The sequence below is a fragment of the Leptidea sinapis genome, chromosome 16, assembly GCF_905404315.1.
Source record: "Leptidea sinapis chromosome 16, ilLepSina1.1, whole genome shotgun sequence".
NCBI lineage: Eukaryota > Metazoa > Arthropoda > Insecta > Lepidoptera > Pieridae > Leptidea > Leptidea sinapis.
Window position 1 is genome coordinate 6,544,160 of NC_066280.1, and position 16,636 is coordinate 6,560,795.

The following is a 16,636-nucleotide window of genomic DNA, read 5'->3' on the forward strand; positions in this document are numbered from 1 at the left end:
GATTGGATCTGGTCCTATTGCTGTCATGTCCTAGCCTCTCCTGGCCAGTTCATCAGCGGCATTATTACTTCTTGAGTCACTGTGACCCTTTTTCCATTGGATGTGGTCCTATTCACGTTCCCACCTATTTATTTCATTCGCTTTGGTGTTGTCTGTAAATTTCCTGACATTTATTTTTGTATTTTGTGCAGGCAGTGCAGATAACCGTATTGTGGTCAGATCTAATGTCAGCTCCAGGATATGTTTTAGTGATTCTTATACAATTACGAAAGCGATTATTGATCATTAAAAGTCTATTTGATTCCGCACTATAATATGTTCTGGAGTGTGCTGTGATGACATCCATATATACAGGTCCCAGAAAGAATGGATAATCCTTGAACCCCACACGGCACAGCTCTACAGCGCTCAGAAAAAATATCTAAAAAAAATAATTCCAAGTGGTACCCATAATATTATTTTTTTAGAAAAATATACGTTTTTGTTACTTTCCTTCACATTCATGTGCCCAACGCCCACAAAGTAATGAAATTTGCGGCGTTTTTGATGTCATCTTATTCCTGATAGACTACTACGAGAAATACATTAAATAATATAAGTATATATGATACTTTTTTCAAAAACAAAATAAGAACTTGAGTTTGTGACATGATACCAAAATAATTTTGGCATAGTTTGAGAGTGGTTCATGTAAAAAAAATATGAAAACGTAAGTGGCCAGCTATTTTATAAAAATGCGCAGTTCATACAGTTTACAAACCTTTAAAATTACACGTGTACCTTCCTAGGTGTACGTGCTTTTCTTGAAGGTCCCGGAAACACAAGAAAGTTCATTCCACAGCTTTGTAGTACGTGGAAGAAAGCTCCTTGAAAATAGCACTGTGGAGGTTCGCCACACATCCAGATAGTGGGGATGATATCCTCATTTATGGCGTTTCGTGCGAAGGCGGAATTTGGCGGAAGGAATAAGGTGAAACAGCTCTTCGGAACACTCCCCGTGATAAATGCTTTAGAAGACACACAATGAAGCGACGTCTCTACGCAACGCCAAGTGAACCAGCCGTTCACAGAGCACTAGAATGTGGGTCGGCTTGAAGTATTGCCGTGCTATATTTATGACGCCCAGCTTCTTCGAAGCCAATTTGGCTTTGCCCTCCAGGTGACTGCGGAATTGGCAATCTACTGAATTCTAGATCCAGTATTCCGATACTAGGAGAGGCTTTAATGGAAGTGTTGTCGTAGAGCGGTGATACGACAATTGGGGTTTTTGTAGTGGTAAACGCGCAAACTTGAGTCTTCTTTTTTATTCAATTAGACAAGGTTCAATTTACCCCATTCTCAAGAGAGGACTGGATAGTAGACACAAGTTTCTCCCGGCACTAGTCGACGATTTCCCTACCGAGACTTGCATGGTTTTGGTCAGTGTTTAATGTAATTTGTAAAGATATGTGAGAAACTTATATTTTCTTTTGTAGTATCTGGAAGAAGAGGAATCTCGATATTTCTTTGATGTCACCTTGCCACAAATAATCCAACTGGCTCTGGCCTTGCCAAAGCTAATACAAGCACCAATACCATTGCTCAAGTAAGTAAATCGTGATTATTGTAATAAGACCTTTTCTGCTGCTACAACAGGAGTTGTATTAGACTGTTATAGTTATAGCACCAATTCATGACTTAAAAATAATATCTACATATACATATATATATATATATACAGTCGTGGTCAACTAATTAGGGACATTCAAGATAGTGAAGAGAAATAACCGGTTATGTACATGTAAATATAAAACCCTATTAATTTCTCTGTAATTATTTTTTGCATAGTTTGGTCCAATTATTATGCAATAAATGGCTGTAAATAAAAAAATAAATAAATAGAAAAAAGTGTTTAATATCAAAGGTTAACCATGTATTCAATTTAAGGTATAATTCTGCAGCTGGACATTTAATTAAGGATACAAAACTTGTAATCTGAAGTATTTTAATTTCTTTAACAACTCCATTTTATTATGTGTAAAAGTTAGTACCCAGTAGCAAAACCTTTGTTAGTTACCGCTTGACACCGATGTACCATAGACATTATCAGTTTCGACAGGAATGTTTGCCCATGCCTCACAAAAAGCTTCATTAAGTTCATCTCAAGTTGTGGTACGATAAGTGGCAACTTTTTTCTTGATTTCGTGCCAAAGGTGCTCGATTGGGTTGAGGTCCGGGCAATTTGCTGGCCAATCCAGCTCTGACACCGACTGTCTGTTAAGAAACGACTTGACTAAGGGGCGGTATGTTTCGGGTCGTTATCATGCTGAAACGTCCATATAATAGGGAGATGTTCCTCAGCGTAGGGAAGCATAGTTTCCTGTAATATTGCTTTGTATTGATGTTGGTCTAAATTACCCTGAACTTTCCTCACAGGTCCCACTCCACGTCCAGAAACTGAACCCCACATTTTAATGTTTCCACCGCCATGTTTTACCTGCTTTTTTGTGAATCTTGGATTCATTTCCGCTTTTACAGGACGCCGTATGTATTGCCTTCCATCTGAAGAAATCAAATTAACCTTGGTCTCGTCAGAGAATAATACATGTTGCCATTGGGCGTTTGTCCATTTTCCATATTTACGTGCAAACGTCAAACGTGCATTTCTATGTTCTTTCTTCAACGACGGTACTTTGCGAGCCACTCTTCCGAACAACCCTGGTTCTACCAGACGTAGCGGTTGTCTAACGGTACTTGCTAATACACCGGCTCTTTTGTCCGCCCCAAACACTTCGTGTTTAATTAAAACAGAGCCTAGAAACGGATCTTCTTGCGGAGTTGTTTTTCTCGATCTTTTTTTTCATTTAAAACTGTGTTGTTGCGACTGAAATGTTGCACTGCATTGCATACCATAGTTTTTGAACAATTTAAATATTCTGCTATTCTTCGGTATGACCAACCACGCTCGACAAACTTCATGATGATTTTTCGTAAAAAAAAAATAAAATAAAATTTGCGATGCAACACTTTGCATCGCAAATTTTATTTTTGCCCATTTTTCTTCATAATAGTTCTTAAAACTTAAACTTAATAATCTTGATTGCCGCCAAAACTACCACGAAACAATAAGCGAAGAAATAAAAAAATATTGAGATTCAGATTTTCAAAATAGAACGCAATATCTCTGTGTCCCTAATTAAATGACCAGCCAGCATTTTTTGAACAAATAGCACTGTGATAATCTATCAGCTATACTGTAAAGAGGTAAACTATTATTATTAATTTGGTTTTACTAGAGAGTGTCCTTCATTAGTTGACCACGACTGTATATATATATATTATCTATATCATTTTGAATCATCATATATAATTATAGAAGATAAAATTAGAATATAAGAGTAATCTAGTTTTATTACTGAAATAAATGAAAAAATTGAGCTCTTTTTTATGTCACTTATATGCACTGATTTATAACAGACTGAATTAATAAGTCTCCCAACAATATTTCGTGTGGTATATGAATTTTAGTAGAGGTAATCTGCTAACCTGTTGGTAAATAATATTATAAGCCTTAGATATCTTATATGTCTAAATAGATACTCTTGCTGTTAGACGACATGTTATAAAAACAGGCTAGGTTTTATACTTTAGTGTGCGTGACAAGCTGCGTCTTACATTTGTGATTTGTATAACACTTTGTGTTAGTGTGCGTGCATTGCTCAAAATAGAGGTTAACTCTAAATTCAATTTTTTTCGACTCTTTCACAGCTGTCTATCTAGACCAGTGTTACCCAACCTTTTTTAAGCCATGCCCCACCTTAACATTTCTAAAATTTTTATGCCTCCCATGCATCATTTTTACCCTTTAAAATTTGTTTTGTTCCCAGAAGAAATATAAACGATAAGTTTAGGAAGAAATCACTATAAAATTGTTATCAAAACATCGTAAGTAAAATTTCAAAACATATAATGAAAAACTGAAATTTAAAATAGTTTTAATATTGATTTTTCTATATATTCATTTAGTGCGATCTTTGCGTTTGATGCTTGCTGCACAACGATTTTATATTAGGTTCTAATTTACTTAGCTTTAATCTCAAATATCCGCGTTGTGTTCTATCAAGTCGATTTAATTTTTTAATCAGTAAATCATATACAACATTAAATCCACATTCAGTTAAATATGAAGATGTAAAACGGTAGTAAAAGCTTTCTTGGCCTTTTTTGTTAAATTTGTCACCGATATCTTTTTGCATTTGCATTGCTTTTAAAGAACCCAAAGCGAAAGGATTAAAGTCGTGTCGAGTCCATTTTTAAATTGCCTCCCTAAACTATCACATTGCCTCTCTGTGGGGCGTGGGCCCCACGTTGGGAAACATTGATCTAGACGTATTATTGATCTAAGATATAAGCCTTGGCCTTGCAAAACTTTAAAGTAACCCAGACTAGTGCAACACATTTGTATGAATTTATTTTTAGGTTTAAATAACTTTATTCTCATTAAGACCTATTGTCACTTACATGAGAAATTAATATTTTACAAATTAAAGTAGGTACTTAACAACAATGATTATGGTGGGTACAGAATGCAATACAATGTTAGACAAACAGATAAGACATAAAACAACCTACATATGTTATTGAAACATTTCATAATTATTGGGTATGTGCCTTTGAAGGCTCGCTTTAAAAGAAGTCAATGTTTTGGCATTTCTTATTTCTGAGGGCAGGTTGTTTGTATATCTGAACTCCCTCAAAGGTTATTGTCTGTTTTCCATAATTACTTCTCACCATTGGCAGCTCAATATGACTAGCTCTTCGTGTAACAGTTCTGGTTAAATTCCTTTTTTTAAAGAAGGATGTGTTAGTGTGAATTTTTTTATTTAAAACCTTGTAAATGAGTAAGCATGTAGTGTTTGTGTATAATTGTCTGATTGTCATAATTTTTGTTTCTGTATAGATTTTTTCAGTTGAAGTTAAGTTAAGTAGTTTATAACGATGTTCCTTCAATATTTTATTTCAGACAAAATAGAACTTCATCAGTTTCATTATCACAGGAACAAATCAGTTGTTTGCTCGCAAATGCATTCTTCTGCACATTTCCGAGGAGGAATTCCAGAAATAGGGATGCTGAGTATGCCACTTACCCATTTATTAACTTTACACCGTAAGTTTTGATAATATCTATATTATGCTGTCCTGAGATATAACAGGTGGGCTGAAAAGTTTGTAGGCTAAGACAGTAAAGTATATTTTTATGATACTTTTTTTATTCAATATTCAAGTAACTCGGTCACACAATTTCTCGATACCTGTTTTAAGTCAAGATTTCTCCTTAACCTCATTTTCGGCGGTTATCTCTTCATGAGTTCTGAAATTTCATCCAGCGGGCATCTTTTTGAGGTCTGCAAACAAAAAAAATCACTGGGGGCCAGGTCTGGAATACGGTGATGGGGAAGAATTCTTAGCCTATTTCGTGAACTTTTGCCATCGTTTTCATTGATTTGTGACACGACGCATGTCAAAAATTCATCTTTATTACGATTTAATATCATTAAACATTGCTGCGAATCATAAATACGTTGCTGTTTTTAATCGATCGCACTCACTTTGCACAGAGCTTTCGCATGTCCAAATATTGATGCCCTTTTTGTCCAGCACATTCTTTAAACTTCATCAACTTCATTTTACAATCATTTAAAATTATTTTGTGCACTTTCTTTATATTTTCATTCGGAAATCTGCCTCTTTGGGTCGTCCACTGTGCGCGTCGTCTTCGATGCTCATTTCACTTGTTTTAAACTTCGCAAACCACTTCTAAACCGTTGATTTTTTTGGTGCAGAGTCCGCTTAATACATATTAAGCCAAGCCTTGGCTTCAAAGGTATTTTTTTCGTCAAAAAGCAATGTTTAACTAACACACAAAATTCTTTTTTATCCATCTTTAAACAATAACAAAAATAGCTTCACTTAAAATACTATTTCTCACGAACTAATTGACCGGAAGTTGTAAAATTTATGTCGTGTCTTTGAAAGGTTAGAAGTAACCAAAAATCATATGAATTTAATTGTAGTAACGCCATCTATGTGTTCGCCTACGAAGTTTTCAGTCCACCCTATAAATCACACTATCTTATATAATAAATTTCAACGTTGTAGTATTTTGTAAGTTTATAGACTAGGGTCGATAATTTTTGAAACCAAAAAAATAATAGTATCATGCAACCCACTGAAAATGGATAAAAAATGATGGAAAAGTAAAGTACGGGTGATCTGTGGTCGAGAAGTGGAAAAGGAGGGGGTGTTTAAGGGTAATAAAGGGTTATCTTGATTTCCGACAAAACTACAAGTCCTATGGAAAATAGTTAAATGGCAAAGTTGTAGGTAATAAAAAGATCTACAACTTTTATTTGCACACTTTTTTTACAAACCTCAATATTCATGTGAAAAATTCAAAAGCCAAGTTTTTGGTTTTTTATTTTACAAAAAAAGAAAATCACGAAATTTGGTGAAATCTTACCTTTTTATGTCCCAAATACACTGTAATTTATTTGAATTATAATATTTATTTTTGACTCCAATATCGAAAAAGCACCATAATTTTTAATGGGATTCACTCGTCAAAATACCAACTTTTTTCAAAAAATTGGTGCTTTCTGTTCGTTGAAATCCCTAATTTTTGATGCTGTGAAAAAAATATACATTACTATGTTCGGAAAATGTAAACCCGTAAGATAGAGAATTCATACCGTCGTTATTTCGTAGCAGCAAAAATATGGATTAAAATTAATCAAATCTATTTATAAAATAAGTAAAAATGATAATAATTCAGTTTTATATTATTCTTTTTCAAGCTACGTTTTTGCTATGTAATATTTTTTTTCAATTCAACGAGGTCCCCAGTTACTCCAGTAAAATACACCGTCACTTCAATCTCGGTGTTTATAAAAAACTTTATTTTAATTGAGTTATTTGTTTCCAGTTTGTTCAATTATAAACCATTCGACAATGTGTTGGAGAAGATCAAATGTATTTGCCATTATTTTAGACGAGTGTGTACTAAAGGTAAATTATTTATTGTATTTTAAGTTTTTATGGAATAGGAGGACAAACGAGCGTACGGGTCACCTGGTGTTAAGTGATCACCGCCGCCCACACTCTCTTGTAACACCAGAGGAATCACAAGAGCGTTGCCGGCCTTTAAGGAAGGTGTACGCGCTTTTTTGAAGGTACCCATGTCGTATCGTCCCGGAAACACCGCACAAGGAAGCTCATTCCACAGCTTTGTAGTACGTGGAAGAAAGCTCCTTGAAAACCGCACTGTGGAGGACCGCTACACATCCAGATGGTGGGGATGATATCCTAATTTGAGTTGTTTGGTATCTGTAATAGTTACGGAATAATCGCCTGGTCTTCTTAATTTATTGTTACATTCAGATGCACAAATAAGCTTTAAATTAATATCTCGCCAAACTGGACAGCCGGGTTCATAATGCACCTAATTACAATTTTGGAAAAAAAAGTGGAAATAATTTAAAAAAAAATTAACTGAACAGCTTAACTAGCAACTAACAATAATGAGAGAGTCCTTAATAAAAACTTCCCTTAGTTTATATATTACATCCTTATAAACGTTTGATAAGTTGACCAATGACCGTTTCAGTACAGTTCCTACTGGAGTGGTAACGTTCACTCGTCGCTCAGTCCCGCGGTCCGAGTGCCCGGAGTGGGCCAGGTCCACTCGCAAGATGGCGGTGCCGGTACACGTGGACCCCGAGGCGATCATTGAGGACTTGGATGGACTGATACAAGTAGATTTTGCCAATAGGTGAGCTGGGCTATGCCCTTTCCTGATCAAAGGTTAAAATACATATGATCTAAATCCTACTAATATTATAAATGTGAAAGTTTGTATGTCTGGATGTATGTTTGAACTTCTTTACCGCAAAATCTACTGAATAGATTTTGATGATACTTTACAATAATATAGCTTACACACCAGAATAACAAATAGGCTATAATTTATAAAACTATAGTGTGAATTATATAAAATATAAAAGAAGTGTGATTGTTACTAATGAATACAACTAGCGCCATCTCTTATCAACCAGCAAGCACAAGATCAATTCAATTTATATGGCAAAACAACGTTTACCGGGTCAGCTAGTAAGTAATATATTACTACTTTAGAGTATGAAAGTTTATTGACCCGATAACGTCTTATAAATCGATAAACGCCGGCTGCACGCATGAATAAGTGGCACGTTCTGAGGAGAGCGTGCAAGAGAGAGAAAGACGAACAAGCTATAGAGAGGGACGATCGCCCGGAGTGGTCTACTCGTGACGGATCTATAGTTCAACAACCTCGTCCCGTAACACCACCCGTCCCCGCCACCGTCTTGTCACCCCGCGGGACGGTCGCGCACGAAGTTGTCGGACTTTAACAATTATTATGGCGCATATAAACGATCGTATAAAAGATATTTTCTTAATTAAACATTATCACGTAAAATTACTGTCCGTTATTTAACCGAATTAGATTTCTTATTAAATCAATATTTTTGATCATAATTTTATTATTTATTTTTAAAAATGGCCAACTGAGCTTTGGTTTATTATGTAGGCAAAACAAAATGTTTACCGGCGACTATTTCTGCCGTGAATCAGTTCTATGTTTCGGAAATTACTGGGCAAATGAGACTTAACATCTTACGTCTCAAGGTGACGAGCGCAATTGTAGTGCCGCTCAGAATTTTTGGGTTTTTGCTCCTCAGCGGCACTGCAGTGTAATAGACAAGGCGTATCAATTACCATCAGCTGAACGTCCTGCTGTTCTTGTCCCACATTGGCATAAAAAAACCCCTCTATCTATGTATATTATTACTTCTGTGTTACATTTTCTGTTTGTTATATTTCCGTTTCTGACCATTGTTGATGCTGTAAACTATAAAAAAAGTACTGCAGTTTCGCTATTCTTAAAGAAATATTTCACATATTGTAGATTGACACTATACTTATATAACTACCTAACTTTATTAATTCTTTTTTGATGTTTTCGTGCTCTTTGATTGGGGTTCTTTATACTAAGTACAATTGTCGAGAGAAATGAACGCCATGTATGGTTTAATTCCTGAAGATCTCTGTAGCTTTATTCAGAATCTCTTGAAAACCTAGTTCCGAAGTTAATGAGAACAGTGTACCATGAAGAGGCTGAAGAGTGACACCCGGTTTTTTAAGCCAATAAATTGGCTCTGACTTCTAGATGTTGACTATTTATATTTATACCGTTGTGTTTTCTCTTAGTTTGCATGAATTATTTTATGTTTAAAACATTCCAAACGTTGATCAATAAGATTCGTATATTGGACACCTTATAAAGTAACTAGCTGACCCAGCAAACGTTGTACTGCCGATATCAAAATCGCGATACAAAAGTGACTGTTGATCGTAGATGGGTGAAAATTTTAAGTTGTATGTAATTTTTAATGCTGACTAATTTTGAAGCTAATTTTGAAAAAAAAAGTCAAAAAAATTAAAAAAAAAATTTCGTGTGGACCACCCTTAACATTTAGGTGGATGAAAAATAGATGTTGGCCGATTCTCAGACCTACTCAATATGCTCACAAAATTTCATGAGAATCGGTCAAGCCGTTTCGGAGGAGTACGGGAACGAACATTGTGACACGAAAATCTTATATATAAAATTCTCGTGTCACAATGTCCACACGAATTTTTTTATTTTTAATTTTTTTGACTTTTTTTTTCAAAATTGTTTGTTTATGAGTCAGCCTTAAAAAATACATACAACTTCAAATTTTCACCCATCTACGATTGTACGAGTGGAACATCGCACATCACGTTGCGCCCTGTCAGCAGTTGCGCTGGCGCGTGCCGTGTTTCCACATTTTCCCCCAGTTCACGTTCGAGCATCAATCGGTTCACGTGTGCTCATAATCATTTACCATTATAACCATTTAGACTAAGTTCAATAAACTAATTGTTCTTAAGTCTAGTTTAATTTATGAACCAAACATAAATTAATCTGTACGGCAACCAGAACACCGTACATCGTGGTCCTTCGAGCCATTTAACCATTAAAAAGAACAGTAACCAAACGTGGTGTACATCGTGGTACAGCGTGGCGTACGCGGTCCTTCGAGATTTAGTCATAAATCGGGACTGTCGCGAGTGAATAGTGAACACGTGTCAGTTAACCTTAATTGCGACATTTATACCAGTGCATTTAATTAACCATAACATATCATTCACCATAAACCATTATCAAAGTGCTTCGAGAAAAACCAGACAACCACGCGCCACTATTCAGAGTGAGATCTTTTATTTTTTTACATATTTCATACTTGTTTTTATTCAATTTTAACCATGGAAGCTCTATTAACAACCCAAGAACAAATAATGTCAGCAATGGAAACCCTTCGAACCAATTTTAAGAAGGATGGGCCGGAGCGTAAGACGCCTGCCTATATTGAAAAAAGATTAAATACTTTAGATGGCTATTGGAGTGAATTCCAAATTAACCACACGAAATTGCGTGCTGAATATGATGATCCAAATCATAGTTACTTTAGGGATTGTTATTATCAAAAGGCTGTACAATTTTATAATGATTTGAAAAATCTTATAAGTACATTCAAAGCAACTAAACCATTATTAAGACCAGCAACCCCACTGTCTTACGACTCAGATCGTCGACCTATATAAGACCAATGTCGCCTACCGAGGGGAATTCGTACTCCATATCTAAGGAACACTTGACGTCCCAGAATAGTTCAAGTCGAGGTGAAGATATGCTACGAAAGCAAAAAAGTAATTTTAAAGCTTTAAAACGCGCCATTGAAGCTGTGGATATAGAAGACATATCCGAACCTTGGGAAATTGAGGACTAATTAATGGGTGATTTACCACCAGCTAGAACCAATATTTCGAGACCATTTTATCATACAGGAGTAGATTTTACAGGGTTTGTTGATATAAAGTCAGCCAAAGGACGAGGAATTAAATGTACCAAAGGATACATTGCTGTATTCATATGCATGGCAACCAAGGCTATTCATCTGGAGCTTGTATCCGATCTTACCGCGTCTGCATTTTTAGCAGCTCTCCGTCGACTATCAGCTCGTCGCGGAACTCCAAGTCACATGTACAGTGACAACGGAACCAATTTCATAAAAGCCAACAGAATGCTGCAGGAAGAGATGGTCAACTATAAATCCTTAATAGACGACCAGTTCTATACGCAGATAACTGAAATGCAAATTGAGTGGCATTTTAACGCTCCGTCTTGGCCCAGTGCAGGAGGCCTTTGGGAAGCCGCAGTTAAAAGCCTTAAATACCACTTGAAAAGAGTATTAGGAGAACAAAGGTTGACATACGAGGAATTCTCAACGCTATTGGCTCAATTAGAAGGGACTCTGAACTCTAGACCTTTGTGCCCCTTAAATGAAGACCCAGATGATTTAGATTTCCTCACACCGGCTCATTTTCTTTCAAGTGGTCCAACATTAACCATAGTCGAAACTGAAAAGGATTTACGTACCAGATGGCAGCTCACTCAAAAGATATTTCTTGATGTGTGGAAGAGATGGCGAACGGAGTACCTAACACAACTGAACGCTCGGTCCAAGTGGCTTTGTACCCAACGCAATATGAAAATTGGCGATATTGTGATAATTAATGACACTAATCTCCCACCAGGCAAGTGGGCCCTGGGCAGAGTTGTGGAGCTTCATCCGGGAAACGATGGGTGGGTCAGTGTAGTAACTGTGAAGACCAAAAACGGTACTATCAAAAGACCTGTCGTAAAGCTATCTTTATTGCCAGTAGATCAATTTACAAACCAAAATAACAATGATACTAATTTGGATCCCGAAACACCACCAAAAGTAAATCAAAATTAGCAATCTGCAATACAACCAACAACATCTAGACGGAGAAATAAAAAAGGAATTTACCAGTACGCTACCATGATACTACTTTTGTTCACATTTTTTATATCTCCGTCGGAAGGAAACCATAAGGTTGTTAATATAAATCAAACGCAAGGTTTATATTTTGATAAGATATCAAAAATGCTTATCCGCCAAGATGAATGGAAATTAGTTGTTTATTATGATATAGAACCATATTGGCAAGGAATTTAAACACTACGTGCACAAAATTATCAGGCAAAGTTCATTGAGAGTCTATATTATTACAAGTACGTCATAGTAACAACGAGTTGCAATTATACAATAACTTATTGTCGAGTAATATGTTCCCAGGCGGGCACGCACGTCGTCGACGCGGACTTATCAATGGAGTGAGTTATATTGCACATGCGTTGTTCGGTGTACTCGATGACCATTTCGCTGAACAATATAAATTAGATATAAATCTTGTAAGAAACAACCAAAACCATTTAGTTCAACTTTGGAAGAATCAAACATCAGTTATAGGGTCTAGAATTAGGCAACTGAAAACGGAGGCAGAGCTTGGTAACGAGATGTCCTATCACGACGTACACCATTACGTCGTGATCTACTTGGTGATGGGAGTGGCAGCCGCTGCGGGCTCGTGGTGGGGCTGGCCGCGGTGGCCCGCGCTCCTCACCCCCGCGCCCCGCGATGCCTCAGCAGGGAGGCGGTCCGTTATAGTGTCAGTGAACAATGTGTTAGTGCAAAAGCAGAGTGTAGTGATTAAAGACCAGTGGTAGTGTTAACAAATCTATATCTCCTATTGTGTTTAGGTATAGTTATAGTAATGAGAATAGTAAAATAAAATAGAGACTGTACGTTAGATTAAGATTAATTGTTGATCACCATGTACCATTTTCATTATTCATGACCATTTCACCTTACTTCTCTAGGATGTACGAGTGGAACATCACACATCACGTTGCGCCCTGTCAGCAGTTGCGCTGGCGCGTGCCGTGTTTCCACATTTTCCCCCAGTTCACGTTCGAGCATCAATCGGTTCGCGTGTGCTCATAACCATTTACCATTATAACCATTTAGACTAAGTTCAATAAACTAATTGTTCTTAAGTCTAGTTTAATTTATGAACCAAACATAAATTAATCTGTACGGCAACCAGAACACCGTACAACGATCAACAGTTACTTTTGTATCGCGATTTTAATATCGGCAATACAACGTTTGCTGGGTCAGCTAGTTTTATATATAAGATTAGCGAGAGGTATATATAATTTGATAGGTTCTTAGGTACTACCGACGTAAAGGAATCTCAACCTTGACATACCCAGCTGTGTTTGTAAAGAGATTTGTTTGCAAAAATTATTTTGTGATGCATTCTGCATTTCTATTAGTCATTACAATTATGACATTCGATACTTATCCTGACCCATATATAAATAGAAACACCCTTAGTTCGTTGATTCATTCAGTGACTGAGCTATAAAGTAAATATTAAGAGTGATACATATAAAGAGTATCACAAATACTGGTGTGTTTTAGAGTTAAGAATATATAATTAACAGCTGCGACGTTTAATAAAATATTTGTGAAAATAAACTGTTTATACCCACCCTACTTTACCCACCTAATATGGCAGATTTAATTACCATATTATAATTTTATTCATACATTATATATGTTTATATATAATGTAATGACATTTTTAACGCGCTTATTTAAAGCCTATCCATATTATTGGCTGCTCTCAATGTCTAGAGCCATTATATTATATTATATTCTTGGTGACACATTGTACAATACATTTGCTAAATATTAGCTTTCTTCCACATACTACAAAGCTGGTGAATGAGCTTCCTTGTGCGGTGCTTCCGGGGCGATACGACATGGGTACCTTCAAAAAAACGCTCCTGTGATTCCTCTGGCGTTACAAGAGAATGTGGGCGAAGGTGATCACCTAACACTAGATGATCCGTACGCTCGTTTGAGCAGCGATGATGCGATCATTAACACGCCCAGACTTCAAATTCAATTGAGCAAGAGTCATTTTAATATTATCCAGGTATCTGGGTGGCGGAGTGCTGGGAGGCGGCTGTGTGCAAGAGGAGATCCGCTTTGTGATTTGCCCGGAGCTGATGGTGTCCATGATGTTGACCCAGGCACTGCAGCCCACCGAAGCCGTGCTCATCATTGGTGGGTCCATTATTACTTGATATATAATAATCAACTGTCGCGACCATTACGCCATCTGCGTGACTATTTCTGGGTGTTCTCGCATACAACCTGAAGTCTATAAAGTATCATTGTTTGCTATAATTAATACCATTAATTTTCATTATTAATTTTGTAAAGCAGTCAGGAAAAAAAACAGAATTCCAACACAAACCACTGCATTATGTACAGATTTTACAATTTTAACTCTCAAATGTACTCTCTCGGAATTTAAACCCGAGTAAGGCATTATATATATCACCTTATATACCCTTCGCCACCGTGGTGGTGGTGGAGGTGAGGGGTGGCCCTCACCTCTCCTCACCCCTCCTCTACTCGCCTCACACTTCACATCGCTCAGACACATGCTGCTCACTTCACTTGACTCGTTACAATTCATACCATTTTTTTTATTATGCCAAACACAAATCCATAAAACTCGCCGGTTTCACGCGCAAAACAAATCTGACAGATGACTATAATTGTTCTAAATATAGTTTTATGCACTCCTTGTTAATTTTGCAAGGTAAGTTTGGTGCAAGTTAAGCCCGCTCCACATTCACGAGAGAATCTCGCATGAAAGCAAGAAATACATGAGAAACACAAATGTCGTATCAACACACATAATATTCGCCGGTTCTGGCATTGTTCTCCGATTTGCCGGTTTTTTGGTGCGAGATAAAAGAACTAAGACATGAAAACAGATGAGAATTAGCATTGATTCCACACTCGCATGTTTCTCAGTATCGTTAGCGATAGACTCTTCGATTATGAACAGTTGTGGGATTTACTGATAATTATAATGTAATGTATTAATAATAATGTATTAATGATAGTTGTAATTTTGACAGAGCGCGTATTACTATTGCTGTTGTAACAAGAACTTAAACCAATGACGTTCTATACATATAGAATATGCACCTCATACAAAATCAAAGCAGAAATATGGCCATGCAAATGACACCATAATAACCTTCGACTGCTATGTCTATACATTTCTGCGTTTACTCCAGTTGCTTAAAATATTATTGGTATTTTGAATTAAGAACCCGATTTGGATAGTGACATCAGTGGAGTAGCAGTTAGGTATTTTTTTTAAACCCAGACGAAAAAGAGGGTTCCTATAAGTTTTACGTTCGTCAGTCTGTCCCTATTTTCCGATCAAGATCTGGTCATTCGGAGATTTTTTACGTTTTTAATCAAAAATCACACTCATATTATAAAGGAGAAAGTTTGTATGTTTATTTATTGACTTGTGTTTGTATTTGTTACTTCTTTACGTTCGAAAGGGAGAATCATAAATAATTTAATGAGAGAAACTAATACTCAAATATAATATTTTTATTTACATAAAATATTTAGTAAAACTGGTTATTTAAATGTAAAGTTTCTTGAATTAAATAAAGTTTGCCTATTAGACTTAGATATATTTTCCAGGGTATATTTTTAGGTATATGTAGTGTAAGCGGACATCAACATATATTTGTATGACAGCTTTTGTTAAATTTTATTTTTATTTTTAGATTTTTAGTGAATCTGAACTACACTTACTAATAATTTGTCTAAATTTGTGTAGATCTACTAAATTTTGCAATGCAGCAATGAACGTAAGCGTATTGCAATCTTATTATAGACAGAAATTCTGCCACAGATCGCACCCTTACTGTAAGTCGTTAAGGAGTTCCTTTGATCATCATTTCAACTACGACAATTACTTGACGATAACGGCATTACGGTAGGTGAGTCAAATATCCTATATACAACGTGAACCAGAAAGGGTATAACATCCCTTCAATGGTACGTTATTTGGGTCATATGCAATAGTATGGTGATGTTTAAGTTTTAATAAATAAATAAAAAAAAAGAAAAAGACTTCCCTACGAAATAAACATATTATTTTTCAATTTCTTTTCTTAGACAACCCTAAATTTAAAGAGACTGCCAGTTTTGGCGGGGCCTTTGTTTATAAACAGAATGAGGTCATCTACCTATTGACTTAAACATAAACAATAATCTATGATTAAGGAGTATGCACACTACATGAAATGTGGCTTGTGTCTATGTTATTATTCATTCATTTTTTACTTCCTGTTATTGAAACAAATAAACAAAATAATAAATTACATAACATTACACAGTTTCACATCTGTATTCCTGAAGGGTTAGAGGTGTATTTTTTCCACCCAAGTTTTACTATGTTTAATTCCCACGTAATAGGGGCCGAGCATCTACATTTCTGAACTATGGGCTGCTAGTGAGAAATTTCCTACGAAAAACTCAATAACTGCCCCATTCCTTACCCAGGCCGGGTACAGAACCCGGTCCGGGAATGAAGTACATATTATTAATACGAGGATGGTCAAAGATATCAATATTTGACAAAAAAAATCCGTGAAGAACAATTTCTTAATAGGAGTCTATTAGAGTTATCTTTATTGGATAAAACATTTTTGAATTAAAATGTCAAGTCTCATTTGCCCAGTAATAAGAACAGCTACAGTGCCATTCAGACCAAA

The 16,636-nt window shown here is 36.1% G+C and overlaps 1 protein-coding gene across 3 annotated transcripts in view; it reads left to right on the forward strand.

Annotated features, from left to right (window-relative positions):
- LOC126968684 (poly(ADP-ribose) glycohydrolase-like) overlaps window positions 1–16,636 on the forward strand; it is a 32,260-nt gene that overhangs the window by 5,979 nt on the left and 9,645 nt on the right. For 2 of the 3 annotated variants that reach the window (XM_050813734.1, XM_050813733.1), the window contains 5 exons: window positions 1,476–1,585; window positions 5,003–5,146; window positions 6,962–7,044; window positions 7,648–7,807; window positions 13,972–14,102. In XM_050813734.1, the coding sequence (XP_050669691.1) occupies window positions 1,476–1,585; window positions 5,003–5,146; window positions 6,962–7,044; window positions 7,648–7,807; window positions 13,972–14,102 (628 nt within the window). Of the gene's footprint in view, window positions 1–1,475; window positions 1,586–5,002; window positions 5,147–6,961; window positions 7,045–7,642; window positions 7,808–13,971; window positions 14,103–16,636 lie in introns of those variants that run through there. The other variant, XM_050813735.1, reaches the window with a different exon arrangement.